The following is a 22,659-nucleotide window of genomic DNA, read 5'->3' as shown; positions in this document are numbered from 1 at the left end:
ACACAATTTAGCAGTCTTGGAAAGATGAGCAGGTTTCCATAGCAACAGACCATAATACGACCAATTAATGACGCTTGATCATTAGCATTCTAGTTGGGGACTTGATAACTCATACCTGGTTCTCTCCTCCTTTGAAGTATAACAGGACCAGATGCTTTGTACCAGCAGCAGTGCCACTACACCAATCGTTCTAGGTTCACACAGTTCAGTTAGCCTTGAACCACCCCACTGACATTCTAGCAATACTTAGTTAGACAAGAAAAGTGGCATCTACTGGAAGAAAAATCTTTCCTAAGCATATTATAGGTCACCCTTCAGACTGCAGGTCACTTCCTTTACAACAAAGTCATCATTCCTACATTATTAAACAAATTGTTTTCAAGAGGACACATCGGCACAATGCAGGAAGTCAAACAGCGAGGCGACAATCAAGTTGGTTTAATTCTGACCCACTGGGCACACACTGGTTGAATAAACGTTTCCACATAATTTCTACGAAATAACGCTGAACCCATGTGGAACAGACGTCTGTGCCCAGTGGGGAGAATCTTCAATTGGATGAGACCAACGTGTTCTCTCTCCGAAAGAGACAGTACTATAGAGAACTGACTGGCCATCACACACTGGTATCTTGGTTCAAAAGAAAAGGTACATTTGATTTGAGTCCTGCCTGTGTGCATGTTTGTATTTTGGCCATCACAGGCTTGGCGACGAAAAACATAAATAAATTCTGACGATGCTCGCTCATCTTTGGTGAAGGTTTAAACCAACCTATCAAATATCCTTTGATCCTGGATGTCTCTCTTCTAGTCGCGTTCGCCCTCTCGCCGTCTCTCCCGTTAGAAGTACAAGGCACTTCTCATCAAAACATGGCACTTGTCCAGGACTTCACTGGGTTGCTTCAAGTGAATGATACCAACTTCATTTTATCAGTAGTCCATTGACTGCATCAAGATTGATGTTTCATCCTACCATGGCAATCTAACGAATGGCCACAGGTATTTGCATGTATAAGAAACAACCTTAAGCGGACAGAAGTAGCACAGAGGGTTGCTTGGGAACAAAAAACCCAATGAATCGTTGGAAGGCTACAGCTATTTGCAACATTGAGAACAGGCAGAAAAAGTGGGATGGGAGGACTTTCCCTTCTGTTAAGGGCAGAAGGGCTAGGGTAGCCTAGTCTGAAGAGGGCATCATCAGGGTCTGGAACGATTCATAACAGGGAGGAAAATACATACTATAATAAATAAAATACATTATTTAAATAAATAATCAAACTAACTTGGGTGAATGACCTGGCCCTCTCTGTGACAATCTTTAAGGTGAAGCCTTAGCGTTTCATGGTTTTGAAGAATAAAACCAAATAAGTACATAAACAGTTCAAAATGGCCCTTTTCTTTTCAACTCCACAACCTGGCATCTGGTCCAGATCAAAACAATCAACTGGAGGCGGACATTTTCTGGTAAACTAAGCACTATGCTAATTATACACTTGCATCCTACTTTGGCTGTAAATGGTTGTCAGGAGCAACAGTACCATATCATTTTGTGCTGGTAAAAGCTGTTGTGAATGTATACAGCTTGTGCCGCAAATATGGACAGTGATATTCACACTTAAGTCAAGTAAAAAGCTCTATATTTTCTTAAATGTCATCACAATTCAGAATGATATACATAACTGTTATTATGGTTGTGACATCTTTATTGAAGAGCTTTAAAAAGAAGAGAAAACACTTAGACCATCAACATGGCTACACGATTTATTACTGAAAATATGAAATATATCAGGGCATCAGTTCAGTCTCCAGTACTGTAGTTATTGCTTTGCAATAATCTCTGTCTGTGGTCCTCAGCTGTCTAGTCTACAACAGGGAATAACACAGGTGAACTGGTTTAGATGGCAGAGGTATGTTTTAAATCAGAATCATTTTCTGGGGAGTGCTGACATCATAGATGGAAGTCTCTTGAAATCCACTGTTGTAGATTGGTCTACTTAGAAACCAACATACGAGAGCAGGACTTTGGGAAACCGGATGTTTAAACCTGGTATAAATTACAATAGGGCAAACGATAAGGTCCCACTATACAGGTCAATAGGTCTTCTTCCAGGAGCGGAAATAGAGCTGGATGGGGATCAGTGGGTTTCTTTTCTGTAGGCTGGGATGGAACACATCAAAGTCTACCCGCCGCACCCTTTGAAGGTAGTCCTCCAGCACCACCTAGAACAGCAGCCAGAGAGAGGGAAACAGCATCCACAGCATCAACACACCTGTGTGTGTGTCAGTCCTTATTCTCTACATGTGGCAGCTAGCGTGAGCGTCATCTCAGAGCTCAGGAATGTGCTTCCTCTTTGCCCTAGATACACAAAGCCAGCCCGGCCTAAAACATATGATATGATTCAGCATCTGAGAGGAAAGAGCCTTTAAGGCATCAGAACAGATTAACATAGTTATAGCACCAGCAGCAATAGAGCATCCTATTTGTGGAAATTGTCCTGGATGGAGAGGATAAAAGAGGAACACAGAATTGAGTGGATTAATGCTCTCTCTTTCTCTAATTACCATCATACCCCTGCTGGTTGGAGCACTCAAGCATTGTGACCATCCACCCTTCAAAACATAGACAAATGCCCCGCGTCGTGTGTTATCTCAAATTCTTCACCTGGGCCTCATTCTCAAGCCTCTGGTTAATATGTTCTGCCCTTCCTTTCTTGCGCTCTTTCATGCCCCTTCTCTGTGGGAATCAGACTGCTTTTGAGAGTGCCAGTGGTAAGAGCCCATAATGCAGTCCCTTGCTGGTCTGTCAGGTGCGATTTAAATTGGAGCAGTAAAAGCTGTGTCTGAGGCCTGATGGGGAGCGTGCTGTGATGAGGGAGATTAGGCTAGACAGACAGCCATGTGAGGATATTGGGAGGTGGCTGAGGAAGAGAAAGGATCATTCAAGATGGCTGCTCCTCCTTACCTAGGTTCAGATGAACATGACTGGAGGATTCATTAAAAAACAAATGACAAGAGAACTTGAAGAGAAACTAATACGCAGACCTGGTCTCTTCCCTGGTGCCAGGACTAAAGAAGCCCCGTAGTTCAGTCTTGTCTTTGGTCAACGTTTTAGTAAATATATCCCCTTTCATGATGTTACGTCAGTCACAGTGACCACAACATAACCCAGTAACATAACCCAATCATTCTTATAATAATAACAACAACAACCCACTGTCTGGAGGAAGGCAGGGAAAGCGGAAGCTGGTATGTTCTTGCTGAATGATCTGGCCTGTGGAGACAAAAAGGTTCAAACTGAGTAAAATGACTAACACAGGCTAATAAAGCTATATTCCGTTTAACAGAGATGGACGTGCATATAAAAACACCAGTAGCTACTAAATTTCAGACTACTTCAGCTTCTCTTTTAAATTCCTTGTGTACAAACAAGCCTTAATTAACTTGAAGCTTACAATAAAACAAAGTTACAAGTATTCATCAACATTAAATGATTATGTACAGTGCCTTGCGAAAGTATTCGGCCCCCTTGAACTTTGCGACCTTTTGCCACATTTCAGGCTTCAAACATAAAGATATAAAACTGTATTTTTTTGTGAAGAATCAACAACAAGTGGGACACAATCATGAAGTGGAACGACATTTATTGGATATTTCAAACTTTAACAAATCAAAAGCTGAAAAATTGGGCGTGCAAAATTATTCAGCCCCCTTAAGTTAATACTTTGTAGCGCCACCTTTTGCTGCGATTACAGCTGTAAGTCGCTTGGGGTATGTCTATCAGTTTTGCACATCGAGAGACTGAAATTTTTTCCCATTCCTCCTTGCAAAACAGCTCGAGCTTAGTGAGGTTGGATGGAGAGCATTTGTGAACAGCAGTTTTCAGTTCTTTCCACAGATTCTCGATTGGATTCAGGTCTGGACTTTGACTTGGCCATTCTAACACCTGGATATGTTTATTTTTGAACCATTCCATTGTAGATTTTGCTTTATGTTTTGGATCATTGTCTTGTTGGAAGACAAATCTCCGTCCCAGTCTCAGGTCTTTTGCAGACTCCATCAGGTTTTCTTCCAGAATGGTCCTGTATGTCTCCATCCATCTTCCCATCAATTTTAACCATCTTCCCTGTCCCTGCTGAAGAAAAGCAGGCCCAAACCATGATGCTGCCACCACCATGTTTGACAGTGGGGATGGTGTGTTCAGGGTGATGAGCTGTGTTGCTTTTACGCCAAACATAACATTTTGCATTGTTGCCAAAAAGTTCAATTTTGGTTTCATCTGACCAGAGCACCTTCTTCTACATGTTTGGTGTGTCTCCCAGGTGGCTTGTGGCAAACTTTAAACAACACTTGTTATGGATATCTTTAAGAAATGGCTTTCTTCTTGCCACTCTTCCATAAAGGCCAGATTTGTGCAATATACAACTGATTGTTGTCCTATGGACAGAGTCTCCCACCTCAGCTGTAGATCTCTGCAGTTCATCCAGAGTGATCATGGGCCTCTTGGCTGCATCTCTGATCAGTCTTCTCCTTGTATGAGCTGAAAGTTTAGAGGGACGGCCAGGTCTTGGTAGATTTGTAGTGGTCTGATACTCCTTCCATTTCAATATTATCGCCTGCACAGTGCTCCTTGGGATGTTTAAAGCTTGGGAAATCTTTTTGTATCCAAATCCGGCTTTAAACTTCTTCACAACAGTATCTCGGACCTGCCTGGTGTGTTCCTTGTTCTTCATGATGCTCTCTGCGCTTTTAACGGACCTCTGAGACTATCACAGTGCAGGTGCATTTATACGGAGACTTGATTACACACAAGTGGATTGTATTTATCATCATTAGTCATTTAGGTCAACATTGGATCATTCAGAGATCCTCACTGAACTTCTGGAGAGAGTTTGCTGCACTGAAAGTAAAGGGCCTGAATAATTTTGCACGCCCAATTTTTCAGTTTTTGATGTTAAAATAAATGATGATAAAAAGATGTTATCTTTCTCTTAACCTAACTCCCTATGATTTATTTCCCTGACACAATCCTTCATCTCTTTTTCTTCTTTCTTTTCTTTCTTTCTCAGGCATGGCTCTAGGTCTCATCTTCCTCTTGACTGCAGCTGAAGCTTGTCGTCATGGCAGTAGGCAGTGAGGCCTCACTAACAGGGCTAATATGTCTCAAAATAATGTCCCCCCCACCCCCCCCCAGGCAGGGGCACATAAGGCCCTATACTCCATGGCTCCATATCACCTGTTGTCAATAGTGTTAGCTCTCTGGGCTAGGTGGCTAATGCACAGATCACTGTGAGCCCGTGTTCCCTCCCTGCCTGTAGCCTCCCCCCAGTGCTTATGTTAGTCTTAGCTCCTGCTGCTAATTAGCACAATCCCAGAGCAGCAACAGTGGGGCCAGGCCTGGAGTGAAATTGCGTTGCTATGAACCACTCCATATTAGAGATCTGCCAGCGGTGTGTTTACCTATGTTTTGAATTTGTCTTGGTATCAACATCAAGAGATGGCATAGCCTACTCAACTATGTGTATCCGGATCTGTATGCTTGATTTGAGATTGTGGAGATCAAAAATAATGTGCCTTTAGTATCGTATGCATGAGACGCATGTGTGCATCACCAGTTCAAACAACTGAAGTCTGTCCCTCTTGCAAGGTACCATCCCCAGGCCCACAGGGCAAACGCAGCCTTTCTCATCAATTACCTTTGACTTACCACTACCATTCAAAAGTTTGGGGACACTTAGAAATGTCCTTGTTTTTGAAAGAAAAGCATCCCAGAGTAGCCTCTTCACTGTTGACGTTGAGACTGGTGTTTTGCGGGTACAATTTAATGAAGCTGCCAGTTGAGGACTTGTGAGGTGTCTGTTTCTCAAACTAGACACTAATGTACTTGTCTTCTTGGTCAGTTGTGCACCGGGGCCTCCCACTTTCTATTCTGGTTAGAGTCCATTTGTGCTGTTCTTTGAAGGGAGTAGTACATAGTGTTGTATGAGATCTTCAGTTTCTTGGCAATTTCTCGCATGGAGTAGCCTTCATTTCTAAAAACTAGAATAGACTGAGTTTCAGAAGAAAATACTTTGTTTCTGGCCATTTTGAGCCTGTTATCGAACCCACAAATGCTGATGCTTCAGATACTCAACTAGTCTAAAGAAGGCCAATTTTATTGCTTCTTTAAACAACACAACAGTTTCAGCTGTGCTAACATAATTGCAAAATTGTTTTCTAATAATCAATTAGCCTTTTAAAATGATTAACTTGGATTATCTAACACAATGTGCCATTGGAACATAGAAGTAATGGTTGCTGATAATGGGCCTCTGTACGCCTATGTAGATATTCCATAAAAAAAATCAGCCGTTTCCAGCTACAATAGTCATTTACAACATTAACAATGTCTACACTGTTTCTGATCAAGTTGAAGTTATTTAATGGACAAAAAATGTGTTTCTTTCAAAAACAAGGACATTTCTAAGTGACCCCAAACTTTTTGAACGGTAGTGTATATGAATGTACAATTACAAGCTCCCACTCAGTGCCTTTGCTCGAAGTTGGGTCAAAGCAGAGAAACTTCTGTTTGCTTTGCTTGTTTTGGATTCACTCCAAAGAGTGGGAGAGATGAGGGGAGCATCTACCTTTTGGGATAGAGATGAATCAGGAGGATGAGCTGCAGGATCAAATCAAATTGTATTTGTCACATGCACCAAATACAACAGGTAGACAGACCTTAGAGTGAAATGCTTACTTACAAGCCCTTAACCAACAAACAATTAAACATCCCAAGGAGCACTGTGCAAGCGATAATATTGAAATGGAAGGAGTATCAGACCACTGCAAATCTACCAAGACATGGCCGTCCCTCTAAACTTTCAGCTCATACAAGGAGAAGACTGATCAGAGATGCAGCCAAGAGGCCCATGATCACTCTGGATGAACTGCAGAGATCTACAGCTGAGGTGGGAGACTCTGTCCATAGGACAACAATCAGTCGTATATTGCACAAATCTGGCCTTTATGGAAGAGTGGCAAGAAGAAAGCAATTTCTTAAAGATATCCATAAAAAGTGTCGTTTAAAGTTTGCCACAAGCCACCTGGGAGACACACCAAATGTGGAAGAAGGTGCTCTGGTCAGATGAAACCAAAATTGAACTTTTTGGCAACAATGCAAAACGTTATGTTTGGCGTAAAAGCAACACAGCTGAACACCCCATCCCCACTGTCAAACATGGTGGTGGCAGCATCATGGTTTGGGCCTGCTTTTCTTCAGCAGGGACAGGGAAGATGGTTAAAATTGATGGGAAGATGGATGGAGACATACAGGACCATTCTGGAAGAAAACCTGATGGAGTCTGCAAAAGACCTGAGACTGGGACGGAGATTTGTCTTCCAACAAGACAATGATACAAAACATAAAGCAAAATCTACAATGGAATGGTTCAAAAATAAACATATCCAGGTGTTAGAATGGCAAAGTCAAAGTCCAGACCTGAATCCAATCGAGAATCTGTGGAAAGAACTGAAAACTGCTGTTCACAAATGCTCTCCATCCAACCTCACTGAGCTCGAGCTGTTTTGCAAGGAGGAATGGGAAAACATTTCAGTCTCTCGATGTGCAAAACTGATAGAGACATACCCCAAGCGACTTACAGCTGTAATCGCAGCAAAAGGTGGCGCTACAAAGTATTAACTTAAGGGGGCTGAATAATTTTGCACGCCCAATTTTTCAGCTTTTGATTTGTTAAAAAAGTTTGAAATATCCAATAAATGTCGTTCCACTTCATGATTGTGTCCCACTTGTTGTTGATTCTTCACAAAAAAAATACAGTTTTATCTTTATGTTTGAAGCCTGCAATGTGGCAAAAGGTCGCAAAGTTCAAGGGGGCCGAATACTTTCGCAAGGCACTGTATGTGTTGTACAGGTAAAAAAAAGGCATTGTAGTAGCCATTCGAGAAAACGACTGAACCCACATGAGAATACACTATCAGAGCCCTGCAAATGTCGAAATGTAATTGAATCAAATCAAGCAGTAAATCTGTTCGGCAAGAACAGCCCACCAAATAACATTGGAGGAACACTGTCCTAATGTCATCAGGTTACGTACGTGTTGTAGGTGTACGTGGGCTTGGCTGGCAATGTCATATACCACATCTCTCGCATTCTGTTCCCGGCTTCCTCGGATGAAGTCCTCCTGGGAGGCTCTGTGCTGGTGGTGACAGACACACACACACACACACACACACACACACACACCTTTGTTCACACCTCTTATTCACACAGGAGATTTGTTCCTTCAAACCACTATTCTAGCCAAGCCAACCAATTGTTCATGCTGATAGCATATGGCCTCTAACGGGGCGAACAAAGTGAAGCTCTCGATAATTATCTTCATTATTCACGGTATGTATAGCGATTGTCAGATCTCAGTTCTCTCTCCTTTAAAAATTGTTATGGCCTCAGGCTGCCCTGAGGTGTTTACAGCACTGTAGCCGTCAACCCCATGATAGACAGAAGTTGTTTAGAAACTGAGTACAAGTTGGATAGTTTGACAGCAAAAAATATATATAAAACGGTTAACCGTAATCTTATTCCACAAATAAGGAGTTTAGTTTGATATAAACTCAGCAAAAAAAAGAAGTCCCTTTTTTAGGATCCTGTCTTTCAAAGATAATTCATAAAAATCCAAATAACTTCACAGATCTTCATTGTAAAGGGTTTAAACACGGTTTCCCATGCTTGTTCAATGAACCATAAACAATTAATGAACAAGCACCCGTGGAACGGTCGTTAAGACACTAACAGCTTACAGACGGTAGGCAATTAAGGTCACAGTTACACTAAAGAGGCCTTTCTACTGACTCTGAAAAACAACAACGAAAGATGCCCAGGATCCCTGCTCATCTGCGTGAAAGTGCCTTAGGCATGCTGCAAGAAGGCTTGAGGACTGCAGATGTGGCCAGGGCAATAAATTGCAATGTCCGCATTGTGAGACACCTGCACAGCATCAGTACATTCAGTACATTCAAACATCACACCTGCGGGACAGGTACAGGATGGCAACAACAACTGCCTGAGTTACACCAGGACAATCCCTCCATCAGTGCTCAGACTGTACGCAATAGGCTGAGAGAGGCTGGACTGAGGGCTTGTAGACCTGTTGTAAGGCAGGTCCTCCGCAGACGTCACCGGCAACAAAGTCGTCTATGAGCACAAACCCACAGTCACTGGACTAGACAGGCCAGGCAAAAAGTGCTCTTCATTGACAAGTCTCGGTTTTGTCTCACCAGGGGTGATGTTCGGAGTCGTGTTTATCGTTGAAGGAATGAGCGTTACACCGATGCCTGTACTCTGAAGCGGGATCGATTTGGAGGTGGAGGGTCCGCCATGATCTGGGTCGGTGTGTCACAGCATCATCGGACTGAGCTTGTTGTCATTGCAGGCAATCTCAACGCTGTGCATTACAGGGAAGACATCCTCCTACTCTTCTTGCAGGCTCATCCTGACATGACCCTCCTGCATGACAATGGCACCAGCCATACTGCTCTTTCTGTGAGTGATTTCCTGCAAGACAGGAATGTCAGTGTTCTGCCATTGCCAGCGAAGAGCCCGGATCTCAATCCCATTGAGCACATCTGGGACCTGTTGGATCGGAGGGTGAGGGCTAGGGCCATTCCCCCCAGAAATGTCTGGGAACTTGCAGGTGCCTTGGTGGAAGAGTGGGGTAACATCTCACAGCAAGAACTGGCAAATCTGGTGCAGTCCATGAGGAGGAGATGTACTGGAGTACTTAATGCAGCTGGTGGCCACACCAGATTAGAGGTCGACCGATTAATCGGAATGGCCGATTAATTAGGGCCGATTTGAAGTTTTCATAACAATCGGACATCGGTATTTTTGGACACCGATTTAAAAAAAAAATTTTTTACACCTTTATTTAACTAGGCAAGTCAGTTAAGAACACATTCATATTTTCAATGACGGCCTAGGAACGGTGTGTTACCTGCCTTGTTCACGGGCAGAATGACAGATTTATACCTTGTCACCTTGTAATTGTCATTATTACAAATATTATTATAATATTTGATATATATATAATTCTTTTTTTTAATCGGCATCTGCTTTTTTTTTTTGGTCCTCCAATAATCGGTATCGGCATTGAAAAATCATAATCGGTCGACCTCTACACCAGATACTGACTTACTTTTGATTTTTGACCCCCCTTTGTTTAGGGACACATTATTCAATTTCTGTTAGTCACATGTCTGTGGAACTTATTCAGTTTGTCTCAGTTGTTGAATCTTGTTATGTTCATACAAATATTTACACATGTTAAGTTTGCTGAAAATAAACGCAGTTGACAGTGAGAGGGCGTTTCTTTTTTTGCTGAGTTTAGTTTAACAATAATATGAGGACAATGAGATTTTGTATTGCCCAAAAGCACAAGGCGGTCGGTGTCTGTTGACAAACTAAACAATCAAGTCAGGTAACTTCAATACTATTTGAATAAAATAAAGCTTGGAATTGCAAGTTATTAGCTAGGCTAGAAGCTGTTGTCAAGCAATGGGAGCAAAACAACAAAACACGAACATACAGAGGATCCACTGCCAAAGCCTGTATAAATGTAACATCTCAGGACTAGACCTTTATGTTACAGTAGCACCCCAGGTGTCAAAACAATAGTGATCGGCAAATGACCTGGAGGTCTCCATAAACCTGAAGAGGTCACTACTGTCACACACACTGGACTAGTAGCGGTAAAAACATCTCCTGAAGTCACATCATAAATCAGCTGCACACAGTCCCCTGTCACTCCAGCTGTGGCTCAGAGGCCTTGTTGACAGATGGATCAGACAAAGGCTGTGAATTTGACTTGTAACTACAGCCAGTGCATTTGTCATGGGGTTTCATTAGAACTGTGCCTCTGGCATACTTCATTTGGAGTAGTGACACAAACCCTCACTGTGTTGATAATGCCAAACCGGTCTAGCAGGAATATAATGTCACAAAGGCCTGTGTGTGTGTGTGTGTGTGTGTATCTGGAATGGCAGTGTAGCATCCATCTGTACAACACGTCACCAGCAGGAAAGTCATCATTTTGATACCTCTGCTGCAGATATGGTCACTCACCAGCATGCAGATGTCCATAGGTAGGTAGACTTTGCGTCTGCTGCTGTGGTAGGGCGTGGCTCTTAGGCATGTCACAATCCCCTGGGCCTTACCAATGTGGCTGGCAGCATGATCAGCATGGACATCTTTCACACCTGGACAAACACACACACACACACACACACACAAAGGGAATCAGGGAAGACAGAAAAATAAATACAAGTTAAATCATTGCACCACTTTTAAAACAAATTACTAAACTCTACTGAATTAAACATGCGCTGTCTAGGTACAAGAAGAATTTGTCTTCTAGTTTACCTCAGAAACCTAGTTACCGTTTTTGATTGACTAGGACCATGCTAACATTAAGCAGCCACTGTTCTCTTGTACACATAATTTATAACAATGAAGCGCACCCATTTGATATCAATAACTGGGAAATGCTTTCATGCGGAGTGCCCTGTACTTGAAATAGGTTGAGGCTTTGAGTCAGACATCTCTTCTAGTCAATTAGACTGGAACAAGTGTGACAGGTTCCTTGGCAGAGGGGGGCAAAATAATGACATTCCACAAGAGAAGATGCGAACAAGTCACAGAAATGCAGGTATTTGAAATGCAGAAATGATGCCAATTAATTAATCGCTCAAGTGAATACAGCTTGACCAGCTTCTAAGTCTTCCTCTCATAAAACAATCTGCATGTTCAAGTAATCATTATTTTGTATACAGTGCATTCAGGAAAGTTTACAGACCCCTTGACTTTTCACATTTTGTTACGTTACAGCTTTATTATAAAATTATTTAAATGTTATTCCCCCCCTTCAATTTACACACAATACCCCATACTGACAAATCAAAAACAGGTTTTTAGGAATATTTGCAAATATATTAAAAATAAATGTATATAAGTATTCAGACCCTTTACTCAGTACTTTGTTGAAGCACCTTTGGCACCAATCACAGCCTCGAATCTTCTTGGGTATGACACTACAAGCTTGGCACACCTGTATTTGAGGAGTTTCTCCCATTCTTCTCTGTAGATCCTCAAGCTCTGTCAGGTTGGATTGGGAGCGTCTCTCCAGAGATGTTCGATCGGGTTCAAGTCCGGGCTAGTCAAGGACATTCGGAGACTTCTCTCGAAGTCACTCCTGCATTGTCTCGGCTGTGTGCTTAGGGTCGTTGTCCTGTAGGAAGGTGAACTTTCACCACAGTCTGAGGTCCTGAGTACACTGGAGCAGGTTTTCATAAAGGATCTCTCTGTACTTTGCTCTGTTCGTCTTTCCCTCAATCCTAACTAGTCTCCCAGTCCCTGCTGCTGAAAACATCCACACAACATGATGCTGCCACCACCATGCTTCACTGTAGGGATGGTGCCTGGTTTCCTCCAGATGTGATTCTTGGCATTCAGACCAAAGAGTACAACCTTGGTTTCATCAGACAAGATAATCTTGTTTCTCATGGTCAGAGTACTTGAGGTGCCTTTTGGAAAAGTCCAAGCGGGCTGTCATGTTCCTTTTACTGGAGGAGTGGCTTCCATCTGGCCCCTCTACCATGAAGGACTGATTGGTGGAGTGTTGCAGAGATGGTTGTCCTTCTGGAAGGTTCTCCCATTTCCACAGAGGAGCTCTGTCATAGTTACCATCAGGTTCTTGATCACCTCCCTAACGAAGGCCCTTCTCCTCCGTTTCCATTTGCTTCGTTTGGCCAGGCGGCCAGCTCTAGGAAGAGTCTAGGTGGTTCCAAACTTCTTCCATTTAAGAATGATGGAGGCCACTGTGTTCTTGGGGACCTTCAATGCTGCAGAAATATGTTGGTACCCTTCCCCAGATCTGTGGCTCAACACAATCCTGTCTCGGAGCTCTACAGAGAATTCCTTCAACCTCATGGCCTGGATTTTGCTCTGACATGCCCTGTCAACTATGGGACCTTTTTATAGACAGGTGTTTGCCTTTCCAAATCATGTCCAATCAATTGAATTTACCACAGGTGGACTACAACCAAGTTGTAGAAACATCTCAAGGATGATCCTGAGGTCAATTTCAAGTCTCATAGCAAAGGGTCTGAATAGTTATGTAAATAAGGTATTTCTGTTTTATTTTTAACAAATGATCAAACAATTCTAATAACCTGTTTTCACTTTGTCATTATGGGGAATTGTGTGTAGATTGATGAGGAAAATGTTTTATTTAATCCATTTTAAAACAAGGCTGTAACGTAACAAAATGTGGAAAAAGTCAAGGGGTCTGAAAACTTTCCGAATGCACCGTACACACAGTATAATGTGACTGTTCCTGTCAAGGTTCTTCCAAATAGGGAAGGAGCAGAGTCATTGTCATCCATTTCTTTGGCTCTATGGAATCTATTGAGAATGTGTTTAATGTAGAGTGGAAATGGGTCATTTCTGTTGTAGATTTTTGCTGAAAGGCTAGACAGGAGATCAGTGGCTATATTGATTCATTCTGATGGCATTTCCGTTGTGCAATTATGCACGAAGAGCTCTGCAATGCCAGGCGGACAAGATATCATTAGACAAGACACAATTACAAAGTTCCCGGCAATGTTCCATTCGCTGGCTGCAATTCTCATCTTTCTCAATTTAGTCAATGTGCTGCATTTGCAAGCACGATTCTCATCATTTCTAAGAGGTACTTGAACACTGGGAAGTTAATTGTGAATATAAATTAGATGTTTTTTCCCCCTCGGGAACAGAACAATGCACATGCTGTACACTCTCTTCAGTCAGTGGAGTCGAGCACAAAACACAGATACACCTGCTCACCTAAACTCTCCAGAAGAAGGTACAGTAGTGAGGACTGGGTATTCTCTGAATAGGCCTCCAACTCCTGGAGGTTTCTATAAGCTCTGTCTTCCATGTCTTTCTCCTGTTGGCAACAGTAGAGACATACTTCAAATAAATGAAACAGAACTAGAATTGAACCCACACAAATCCATGACCTAAAAAGCAACATTTGCTTACTCTCTCAGAGATTATTCTAAGCATCCACCTCTTTGTCAGGTAGTGTTTCTTCACCGCCTGCAAAAGGAGATATTTGAAGATATTTAAAACAGCTTTTCCAATGCATTTGATATGTACTATGTTTAATGGCAAAGTCCAAACGTTATACTGTAGACTGCGATAGCCGCCAGATGTATTCATGAAAATAAAAACAGAAGATATCTACTCCAGACTGACCCTCCATAGTTCTGCACTGACAGGCTGCACTGGTGGGTCGTCCCTGTAGATTTCCTCCACTGTAGTCTTCCAGAACTGCATCCGCATCAGACCTATGGTCTTCTGGGAAACAGAGTCCTTCACCTTGGAGAGAAACAAAAAAGCGAGGCTTTTCTCAATTCCTTTCAGAAGACATCTTCAATTAATAAGTTTATACTGTTAGGCATACAGATTTGCATGAAAAATGCCTCGCTTTACTAGACCATTCCCTCACTGTTATCCTTCATATCTAGGTCTATAAGTTGATGTATTATTCTAGACATAACAGCATTATCTTCAACAGCATGCCTGAACATCAACACTTAGCTCTGGACATGTATTGGACATATGACCACCCCGAGGATTATAGTATCATCATTTCCAATATATGCATATACATATTCATACAGTGCCTTCAGAAAGTATTCACACCCCTCAACTCTTTACACATTTTGCGTTACTGCTTGAATTTAAAATGGATTAAATTGAGATTTTTTATCTCACTGGCTTATACACAATAACCCATGATGTCAAAATGGAATTGCTTTTCTAAATGTTTACAAATGAATAAAAAATAAAAACCTGAAATGTATTGAGTCAATAAGCATTCAACCCATTTGTTATGGCAAGCAAAAATAAATTCAGGATTAAAGATGTAATAATCAAGTCACATAATAAGTTGCATGGACTCAATCTGTGTGCAATAAGTGTTTAACATGATTTTTGAATGACTACTTCATCTCTGTACCCCACACATACAATTATTTGTAAGGTCCCTTAGTCAAGTAGTGAATTTCAAACAGATTCAACCACAAAGACCAGGGAGGTCTTCCAATGCCTCGCAAAGAAGGGCACCTATTGGTAGATGGCAACAACAACAAAAATATACAGGCATCATTCCTAACTCAGTTGCCGGAAAGGAAGGAAATCGCTCAGGGATTTCACCATGAGGCCAATGGTGACTAAAACAGTTAGAGTTTAATGGCTGTGATAAGAGAAAATGGAGGATGGATTAACATTGTAGTTATCCCACAATACTAACCTAATTGACAGAGTGAAAAGAAGGACGCCTGTACAGAACACATATTCCAAAACATGCATCCTGTTTGCAATAAGTAAAACTGCAAAAATGTGGCAAAGAAATTAACTTTATGTCCTGAATAAAAAGCATTGTGTTTGGGGATATCCAACACAACACATCAATGAGTACCACTCTTCCTATTTTCAAGCATGGTGATGGCTGTGTCATGTTATGGGTTTGCTTGTCATTGGCAAAGACTAGGGAGTTTTTGGGAATAAAAATAAACATAATAGAGCTAAGCACAGGCAAAATCCTAGAGGAAAAACTGGTTCAGTCTGCTTTCCAGCAGACAGTGGAAGACAAATTCACCTTTCAGCAGGAAAATAACCTAAAACACAAGGTCAAAGTGTCGAGTTACAGTTTTGACTTAAAAGTGCTTGAAAATATATGGCAAGACTTGAAAGGGATTGTCTAGCAATAATCAACAACCAATTTAACAGAGCGTGAAGAATTTTGAAAATAATAAAATGGCCAATGTTGCACAATCCAGGTGTTCAACGCTCTTAAGAGATTTACCCAGAAAGACTCACAGTTGTAATTGCTGCCAAAGGTGCTTCTACAAAGTATTGACTCAGGGTTGTGAATACTTATGTAAATGAGATATTTCTGTATTTAAATGTAAATACATTTGCAAAAATGTCTTCACGCGGTATTGTGTTCAGATGGGTGAGAAAAAAAATATATATATATAATTATCCATTTTGAATTAAGGTTGTAACACAAAATGTGGAACAAGTCAAGGGGTATGAATACTTTCTGAAGGCACTCAGTGCTGAACTTTCTGGAATACCTGCCTGAGCCAGCTCGACATTGAAGGCCCTCAGGGCCAGTGAGGAGCGCCGGGCATCCTCAGGGAGAAGCAGGGAGGACACAAAACCGTCATAGTCCCGAGACCTGGGGAAACAAGGCAGTGGACACAGGCAAATTATTTGAAACAAGTCAAGTGTAATGCTAGTGGTGGACTAACTTCTTCAAAATGAAAACATTAGATGCAGTAACACATGTAACAAAAACAAATAACTAGCCAGGGTTGGGGTCAATTCCACTTCAATTCAGTATATACACTGACATTCCAATTCTCTTCAATGCATTTCAACGAGGAACAATTGGAATTTAAATGCATTTGGTTTACTTTCTAAATTAACAGGAATTGAACCCAACCATGCAACTAGCTGTACAATGTAGCCAGTCAGAGGGGCCCATGCAATTTGTGCTTAGAAGGATGCTTGCTAGTCATACCATTTAGCCATATTTAGCTAGCTAGCAAACTGGCTTACTTACCTCACAATATCGATACAGTATTTTTCGTTATGCCGAGATTCTGCAGTAGAGTTTGTTGAAGCTCGTATACATTTTACTTCGGTAGGTCGTTGAATACAAATAGCGTGTGGCAATATATTTCTTTGGAGTGAGTGAAACACCGAACATTTTGTGGTTAATAATCCATGCTTTAAACTAATGCCAGATGCCATGTTCACAACATACCCTTCAACTTTCACCCTTACCTTGTGTCACAACAAAAGTATTCCTCCCTAGTTCATGTGTTCCGCTTTATGTTGTACTTTTAAATACAGAACACTCGTTTTAGGTAAAGTATTTATCTCAAGGAAGACAATTAGTTGTAATTTAGCGAAAAATATGTAGCAGCTACAACTGTGTATGTCAGAGTTTCATTTATAGTAGACCTTTGCAGCAGCTAAAGTAAACAGAACTTGACGTGCTCTTGTCCTGGACAGGGTCATATGACTTCCCTCGCTATGATTATGGGAGCTTAAAAGTAGAGTGAGCCAGTTACACACTTTCAATGTCGATGCTGTCATATGGCAACAATTTCAATTAATTGTCACTTTGCATTGGTCCTGATATGGCATGGTATTTGGATTTCGGAGTGCAACAATATCGGGTAAGGGCCGTCGTGTCTAGTTCGGAAGCAAAACTTTCACAATCAGACTCAGAAGTTAACAAGCTAGCCTGCTCGCTAGCTAGATTGCTTGGGCTGCTGTCTCAAGGAGGCAGACCGGAATCTTGTTAGGACAGCCTGTGAGGACACCGCACCAATCTGACGTGGTAGTCCCGTGTAGTTCAGTTGGCAGAGTATGGAGCTTGCAATGTCATGGTTGTAGGTTCTTTTTCCAATGGTGACCAGTATGAAAATGTATTGAGTAAAGTGCATCAGGGTAAATTATTCCCTGCCTATGTTCTGCCAGGTTTTGGGAATTAATAAACTAATTCATTAATATTTTGATCAGTTAAAGCCAGGCACTTGCTTGATTTATGTTTATCTAGTGCAGTGGCAGCAGTAAAGAGCAAAGTCATTCTTGTCTCTGACAACAGTATGTTTTCCCTGTGTGACTGTACTAGGCTGTGTGAATAGGCTATTTAATTAACGCAAACATGTTCAGTCAAGTGAAGAAGTCTTTCGTACACTTAGCGTCACTGCAAGCTGAGGACCTATCTGAAATAAACATATACAGTTGAAGTTGGAAGTTTACATATACTTAGGTTGGAGTCATTAAAACTTGTTTTTCAACCACTCCACAAATGTCTTGTTAACACACTAGTTTTGGCAAGTCTGCTAGGCAGCCGTCATACCGTTCCTGATGCGTTCTGTCTCCTAGAGGTGAACTTACTTTGGTGCAAAAAGTGCAAATCAATCACAGAACAGCAAAGGACCTTGTGAAGATGCTGGAGGAAACGGGTACACAAGTATCTATATCCACAGTAAAACGAGTCATATATCAACTAACCTGAAAGGCTGCTCAGCAAGGAGGAAGCCACAAAAAAAACTCCATGAAAAAGCCAGACTACGGTTTGCATCTTTACATGGGGACAAAGATTGTACTTTTTGGAGAAATGTCCTCTTGTCTGATGAAACAAAAATAGAACTGTTTGGCCATAATGACCATCATTATGTTTGGAGGAAAAGGGGGAGGCTTGCAAGCCAAAGAACCCCATCCCAACCGTGAAGCACAGGGGTGGCAGCATCATGGTGTGGGGGTGCTTTGCTGCAGGATGAACTGGTGCACTTCACAAAATAGATGGCATCATGAGGTAGGAAAATTGTGGATATATTGAAGCAACATCTCAAGACATCAGTCAGGAAGTTAAAGCTTTGTCTCAAATGGGCCTTCCAAATGAACAATGACCCCAAGCATACTTCCAAAGTTGTGGCAAAATGGCTTAAGGACAACAAAGTAAATTTATTGGAGTGGCCATCACAAAGCCCTGACCTCAATCCTATAGAACATTTGTGGGCAGAACTGTAAAAGTGTGTTCGAGCAAGGAGGCCAACAAACCTGACTCAGTTACACCAGCTCTGTCAGGAGGAATGGGCCAAAATTCACCAAACTTATTGTGGGAAGCTTGTGGAAGGCTACCCACAATTATTGACCCAAGTTAAACAATTTAAAGGCAATGCTACCAAATACTAATTGAGTGTATGTAAACTTCTGACCCACTGGGAATGTGGTGAAAGAAATAAAAGCTGAAAACATTCTCCCTACTATTATTCTGACACTTCACATTCTTAAAATAAAGTGATCCTAACTGACCTAAGACAGGGAATTTTTACTTGGATTAAATGTTAGGAATTGTGAAAACTGAGTTTAAATGTATTTGGCTAAGGTGTATGTAAACTTCTGTCTTCAACTGTACATTGTACTTATCATTGCTAATGTGAAATATGAGCTTTTTTTATGCTTGAAATAACTCCTCCCATATTCTTTACAAATGTTATATTATCTAAATTTCATTGAGGCAGAGATGTTTCTTCTCAGCATTTAAGCACAACTCATCTTGAAGGTTCCGGCAGTTGCATTTCATCAACACTAGGGGGCAGTGTTGTATAGTCCTGTGCTTGTATCTCAAATTATGTAAATCAAATCCTAGTAATCGATTCTCAACTCAAGTTTGTCTGGTTTTACAGACCCTGTCTTTACTTTGTTACTACAACCTCTCCAGCGTTTCTCTCATCTTATCAAGTAGCATAAGCTGCCATATGTTGTCTAATGGTATAGAAGACCCATTCTCATTGAAAAGCAGGTCTAGGACGCAGGTGATGTGCCCTATTTATATGCTTTCCGTTTTAGTTTAATTTTTACGTCTTTCAGTTTTGTACACCAGCTTGAAATGGCTAAAAATACAATATTTTTGGTTATGGAAAATATATTTCACAGCGGTTTAAATGGTACAATGATACTATACTTGCTTGTTTTATTACTGAGATTGAAATAAGGTGCGATTTCTGCGTAGTGCATCTTTATTAACACTTATCTTAACCATTTCAAATTCAACCAAGGATGGTTGGAAGTGGCCAGAGGCTTTTTCTTATTTGTTTTCTTCACATGACTAACAATCTATGGACACATTTACCCACTGATAATAAGTCAATCGTTTGTGAGATTAAAGTGTTTTGGACATAACTCAAATGTGTGACGGGTGCTTTTACTTTAAAGAAAAGAGTTCTAAACAGTTTTTCTGCAGATCTTGATTTCTTTGAATGCAGTTTGTCTATTTTGCTTAACGTTTAATGCAATATGAATTCAAGATAAGTGTATCATGAGTAAATAAAGTTGAAACAACCAGGTATTTGCTCTCCAGTCCCTCATTGGATGATGACCCATCTCCTTACTCCTACGGCCATAACCATGGACCCTCACACTCCCACCGTCATGTCCGAGACTGCCAGCCCGTTGTCCATGGCAACGTCGCCCACCAGACCTGGCCCGCCAGCAACCACACTGGGGTGCCCGCGGCTGAGTCCAAAGTCTTCATCTCTGACGTCCCTGGCACAACCCGATGGGTCACAGGTCAGTGGAGGAAATATACATTTTGAAAATACCCCTACAATTACCCCATTTGAATTCTTTATGGCAAAATGTACTATTTTTGTTTCCATATCTATTCAACAGTTTTAAACACCATACCATTACAATATTAGGCTTTTGTCATGAAAAGATTTCCTCCCTGCCACAGGTGACATTGCAGTGGTCCACGACCCACTGAGGACAGTGTCTGTGCTGGAGCCGAGGGGGTGCGGGGTGAACCAGCGGGAGGCGGTGGAGGAAACGGCTAACGTCGCCAGGTGTCTCTATGCCCAGAATGGAGGGTTCTTTGGTACTAGCACTGGGGAGTGTTTGGGGAATGTAGTCAGTGACGGGGTGCAAGTGAGGGACAGCCGAGGGGAGCAGAATGCCCAGTTTGGCATCAGGAGGGACGGTACACTGTTTTTTGGGAAAGAGCTGCCGGTCTTGTAAAATTTCCTTCTCAATCTCTCTCTACTCAATTTGAGCTCCATTTGTGGTTTTAATATCTAACATAATTTTTTCTAGACAAATGCTGTCAAGGCTTGTAGTTGAGTTTGTGGAACACTGATCCTGTTATCATAAAATATGAAGTTCTTATGTTTATAACCCTATCGCGTAATATGACGTCTACTTTGGAACATAACCAATTAGATTAGAACGGGACTCCCTGTTCCCTGGAGAAGTGTTGTGTTGACCTGTCAGTCATTCTGTGTAGAGTAATGGCTCTAACTTGGAATGTTCCTGTTACCCAGATAAGGGTGTTTACGTTCATGCACGTTTGATGGGAAAAATAAGAGCAGTGAAAAAGCAGTGGTCCTTGAACCAATAAAACCAGCCACCTGGAACAGACGGCTGCTTGGTTGTTGTGGCGTGGCTGAAGTAATATTGTATGGGCAGACTCACCAAAGCATTCAATGTGTCCAATGTGCCCCCCCCCCCCCCCCCGCCTGAGGGCTGTCAACACTAAGATATTTAACTGTCACAAACTGAAGTATAAACATTTCTTGTGGAAGCCAACAAAGCTAGCCAGGTGAAAAAATAAATATTTTACCTTTATTTAACTAGGCAAGTCAGTTAAGAACAAATTCTTACTTTCAATGACAGCCCACTGTTCCTAGGCTAACTGCCTGTTCAGGGGCAGAACAACAGATTTGGTCCTTGTCAGTAACCTTTTGGTTACTAGTCCAACGCTCTAACCACTAGGCTACCCTGATGTGTACAGAGATTTAGGATGCACTTGAGCTTTTGGCTGCCTTTTAGAAATATTTTATCTCACTAGATTGCTGAATGTACCCTTTTTAACATGAGTATCGAAGTATGTGCTCTCATGACCACATTGTTCCACAGTTGGTTATTCCTTTCTTGAGATGGCACTGGATGATGTTATTTACTTTTTCCTCATTTTTGTCCCTGATTTTCCCTCTTTACATCCCTGTTTCTCTACTTTTTTCCCTCAAGTTATCTCTCTGATGAGGCCAACCCCATTGTGCAGTTGGTCAGTGGGGTGGTGTGGCTGCTCCGAGACAGCCAGGTCTACATTAACCAGAGCATAGATGCTGAGTGAGCAAGGAGACAGGTCGCTACTGAAGGATACTGAGGATGTCTTCAACTTAGCCATACTTACTTAAAATGCTAGAGGTATGTAGTTAGTTAGTATTGACATCTTTTAATATTACTTTAGGTAAAGTCTCCCATTAAGTGGAGGTCTAGCATCGGCTTCCTCAACCATTAGATTAGGAAGTAAAAAGCAGGACTGGCCTTACGTTAGCACTTAGCGGTAACTTTGTCCTAGACTTGATGTAGAAATCTGTTTTTGGCTTCACATCACTCATATAACATGGCCATTTAAAACAGAGTTGTCATAATACACAATAAAAAATACATTTAGAAATATGAAGAGAAATTTCCTGTGGCACAATTCACTAACGCGTATGGTGAAACACTGTTTGCCCATTCTGGCTAAGTTAAAACAACAATGATGTATTCTATCAAATTCAGCCAGTATGCTTCAATTACATTTTCATGCATTTGATTCCGCAGGGACTTTCCGCCATTTTGTGGACATGATGTCGGCCAGGACAGCGGTTGGTCACGATGAGGAGGGGAAACGGATCCTGTCTTTTATTTAACTAGGCAAGTCAGTTAAGAACAAATTCTTATTTTCAATGACGGCCTACGAACAGTGGGTTAACTGCCTGTTCAGGGGCAGAACGACAGATTTGCCCCCACATCTCATTCCCCCCCCCCCCCCCCCCCCCCCCCAATAGATTTTTCATAGACCAGAGCCTGAGGGCTGTCAACACTAAGATATTTAACTGTCACAAACTGAAGTATAAACATTTCTTGTGGAAGCCAACAAAGCTAGCCAGGTGAAAAAATAAATATTTTACCTTTTATTTAACTAGGCAAGTCAGTTAAGAACAAATTCTTACTTTCAATGATGGCCTAGGAACAGTGGGCTAACTGCCTGTT

At 41.6% G+C, this 22,659-nt stretch overlaps 2 protein-coding genes across 15 annotated transcripts; one reads left to right on the top strand and one right to left on the bottom strand.

The window, feature by feature from the left end:
* Positions 1-1,744: 1,744 nt before the first annotated feature.
* LOC110513878 (NADH dehydrogenase (ubiquinone) complex I, assembly factor 6) lies at positions 1,745-17,141 on the bottom strand. 13 transcript variants are annotated; one of them, XR_016494093.1, is made up of 10 exons: positions 16,888-17,116; positions 16,664-16,783; positions 16,173-16,276; positions 14,284-14,406; positions 14,068-14,124; positions 13,870-13,972; positions 11,113-11,246; positions 8,090-8,186; positions 3,214-3,270; positions 1,745-2,219 (listed from the first exon to the last, which is right to left on the bottom strand). XR_016494093.1 is itself a non-coding variant. In XM_021593554.3 (10 exons), exons 4-10 carry the CDS (start codon positions 14,368-14,370, stop codon positions 2,091-2,093), a joined length of 669 nt encoding a protein of 222 aa, XP_021449229.1. In that variant the 5' UTR covers positions 14,371-14,406; positions 16,177-16,276; positions 16,664-16,783; positions 16,888-17,134; the 3' UTR covers positions 1,745-2,090. The 13 variants fall into 13 exon arrangements, 9 of the variants coding, with proteins under 9 accessions (XP_021449229.1, XP_021449227.1, XP_090085119.1 ...); XM_021593554.3 differs by having other exon boundaries at positions 8,090-8,191; positions 16,177-16,276; positions 16,888-17,134; XM_021593552.3 differs by having other exon boundaries at positions 8,090-8,191; positions 16,888-17,126.
* On the top strand, positions 17,072-22,446 carry LOC110513923 (N-acetylglucosamine-1-phosphodiester alpha-N-acetylglucosaminidase). 2 transcript variants are annotated; one of them, XR_005041743.2, is made up of 5 exons: positions 17,072-17,285; positions 19,982-20,190; positions 20,357-20,497; positions 21,646-21,825; positions 22,228-22,446. XR_005041743.2 is itself a non-coding variant. In XM_021593568.3 (3 exons), the coding sequence occupies exons 1-3, from the start codon at positions 17,203-17,205 to the stop codon at positions 20,635-20,637; spliced, it is 573 nt and encodes a 190-aa protein (XP_021449243.2). In that variant the 5' UTR covers positions 17,072-17,202; the 3' UTR covers positions 20,638-21,034. The 2 variants fall into 2 exon arrangements, 1 of the variants encoding a protein (XP_021449243.2); XM_021593568.3 differs by lacking the exons at positions 21,646-21,825; positions 22,228-22,446 and having other exon boundaries at positions 20,357-21,034.
* The last annotated feature ends 213 nt before the right edge of the window (positions 22,447-22,659 follow it).

This window comes from Oncorhynchus mykiss, chromosome 3, assembly GCF_057628025.1.
Source record: "Oncorhynchus mykiss isolate SJ-2025 chromosome 3, ASM5762802v1, whole genome shotgun sequence".
NCBI lineage: Eukaryota > Metazoa > Chordata > Actinopteri > Salmoniformes > Salmonidae > Oncorhynchus > Oncorhynchus mykiss.
The sequence above is the reverse complement of the archived record's forward strand: the minus strand, read 5'-3'. Positions and strand labels throughout refer to the sequence as shown.

Bases quoted from the DNA above. Each gene is read 5' to 3' on its own strand.
- LOC110513878 (XM_021593551.3), bottom strand. From the start codon at position 16,854: ATGGCATCTGGCATTAGTTTAAAGCATGGATTATTAACCACAAAATGT. The intron at 13,973-14,067 runs GTAAGCAAATGT...TGTTGCCAACAG, and splicing joins TTAGAATAATCTCTGAGAGA to GAGAAAGACATGGAAGACAG. The intron at 3,271-8,089 runs GTACGTAACCTG...TTGTCTCCACAG, and splicing joins CCCACGTACACCTACAACAC to GCCAGATCATTCAGCAAGAA.
- LOC110513923 (XM_021593568.3), top strand. From the start codon at position 17,203: ATGGCAACAATTTCAATTAATTGTCACTTTGCATTGGTCCTGATATGG. The intron at 17,286-19,981 runs GTAAGGGCCGTC...TTTGCTCTCCAG, and splicing joins TCGGAGTGCAACAATATCGG to TCCCTCATTGGATGATGACC. The intron at 20,191-20,356 runs GTCAGTGGAGGA...TCCCTGCCACAG, and splicing joins CACAACCCGATGGGTCACAG to GTGACATTGCAGTGGTCCAC.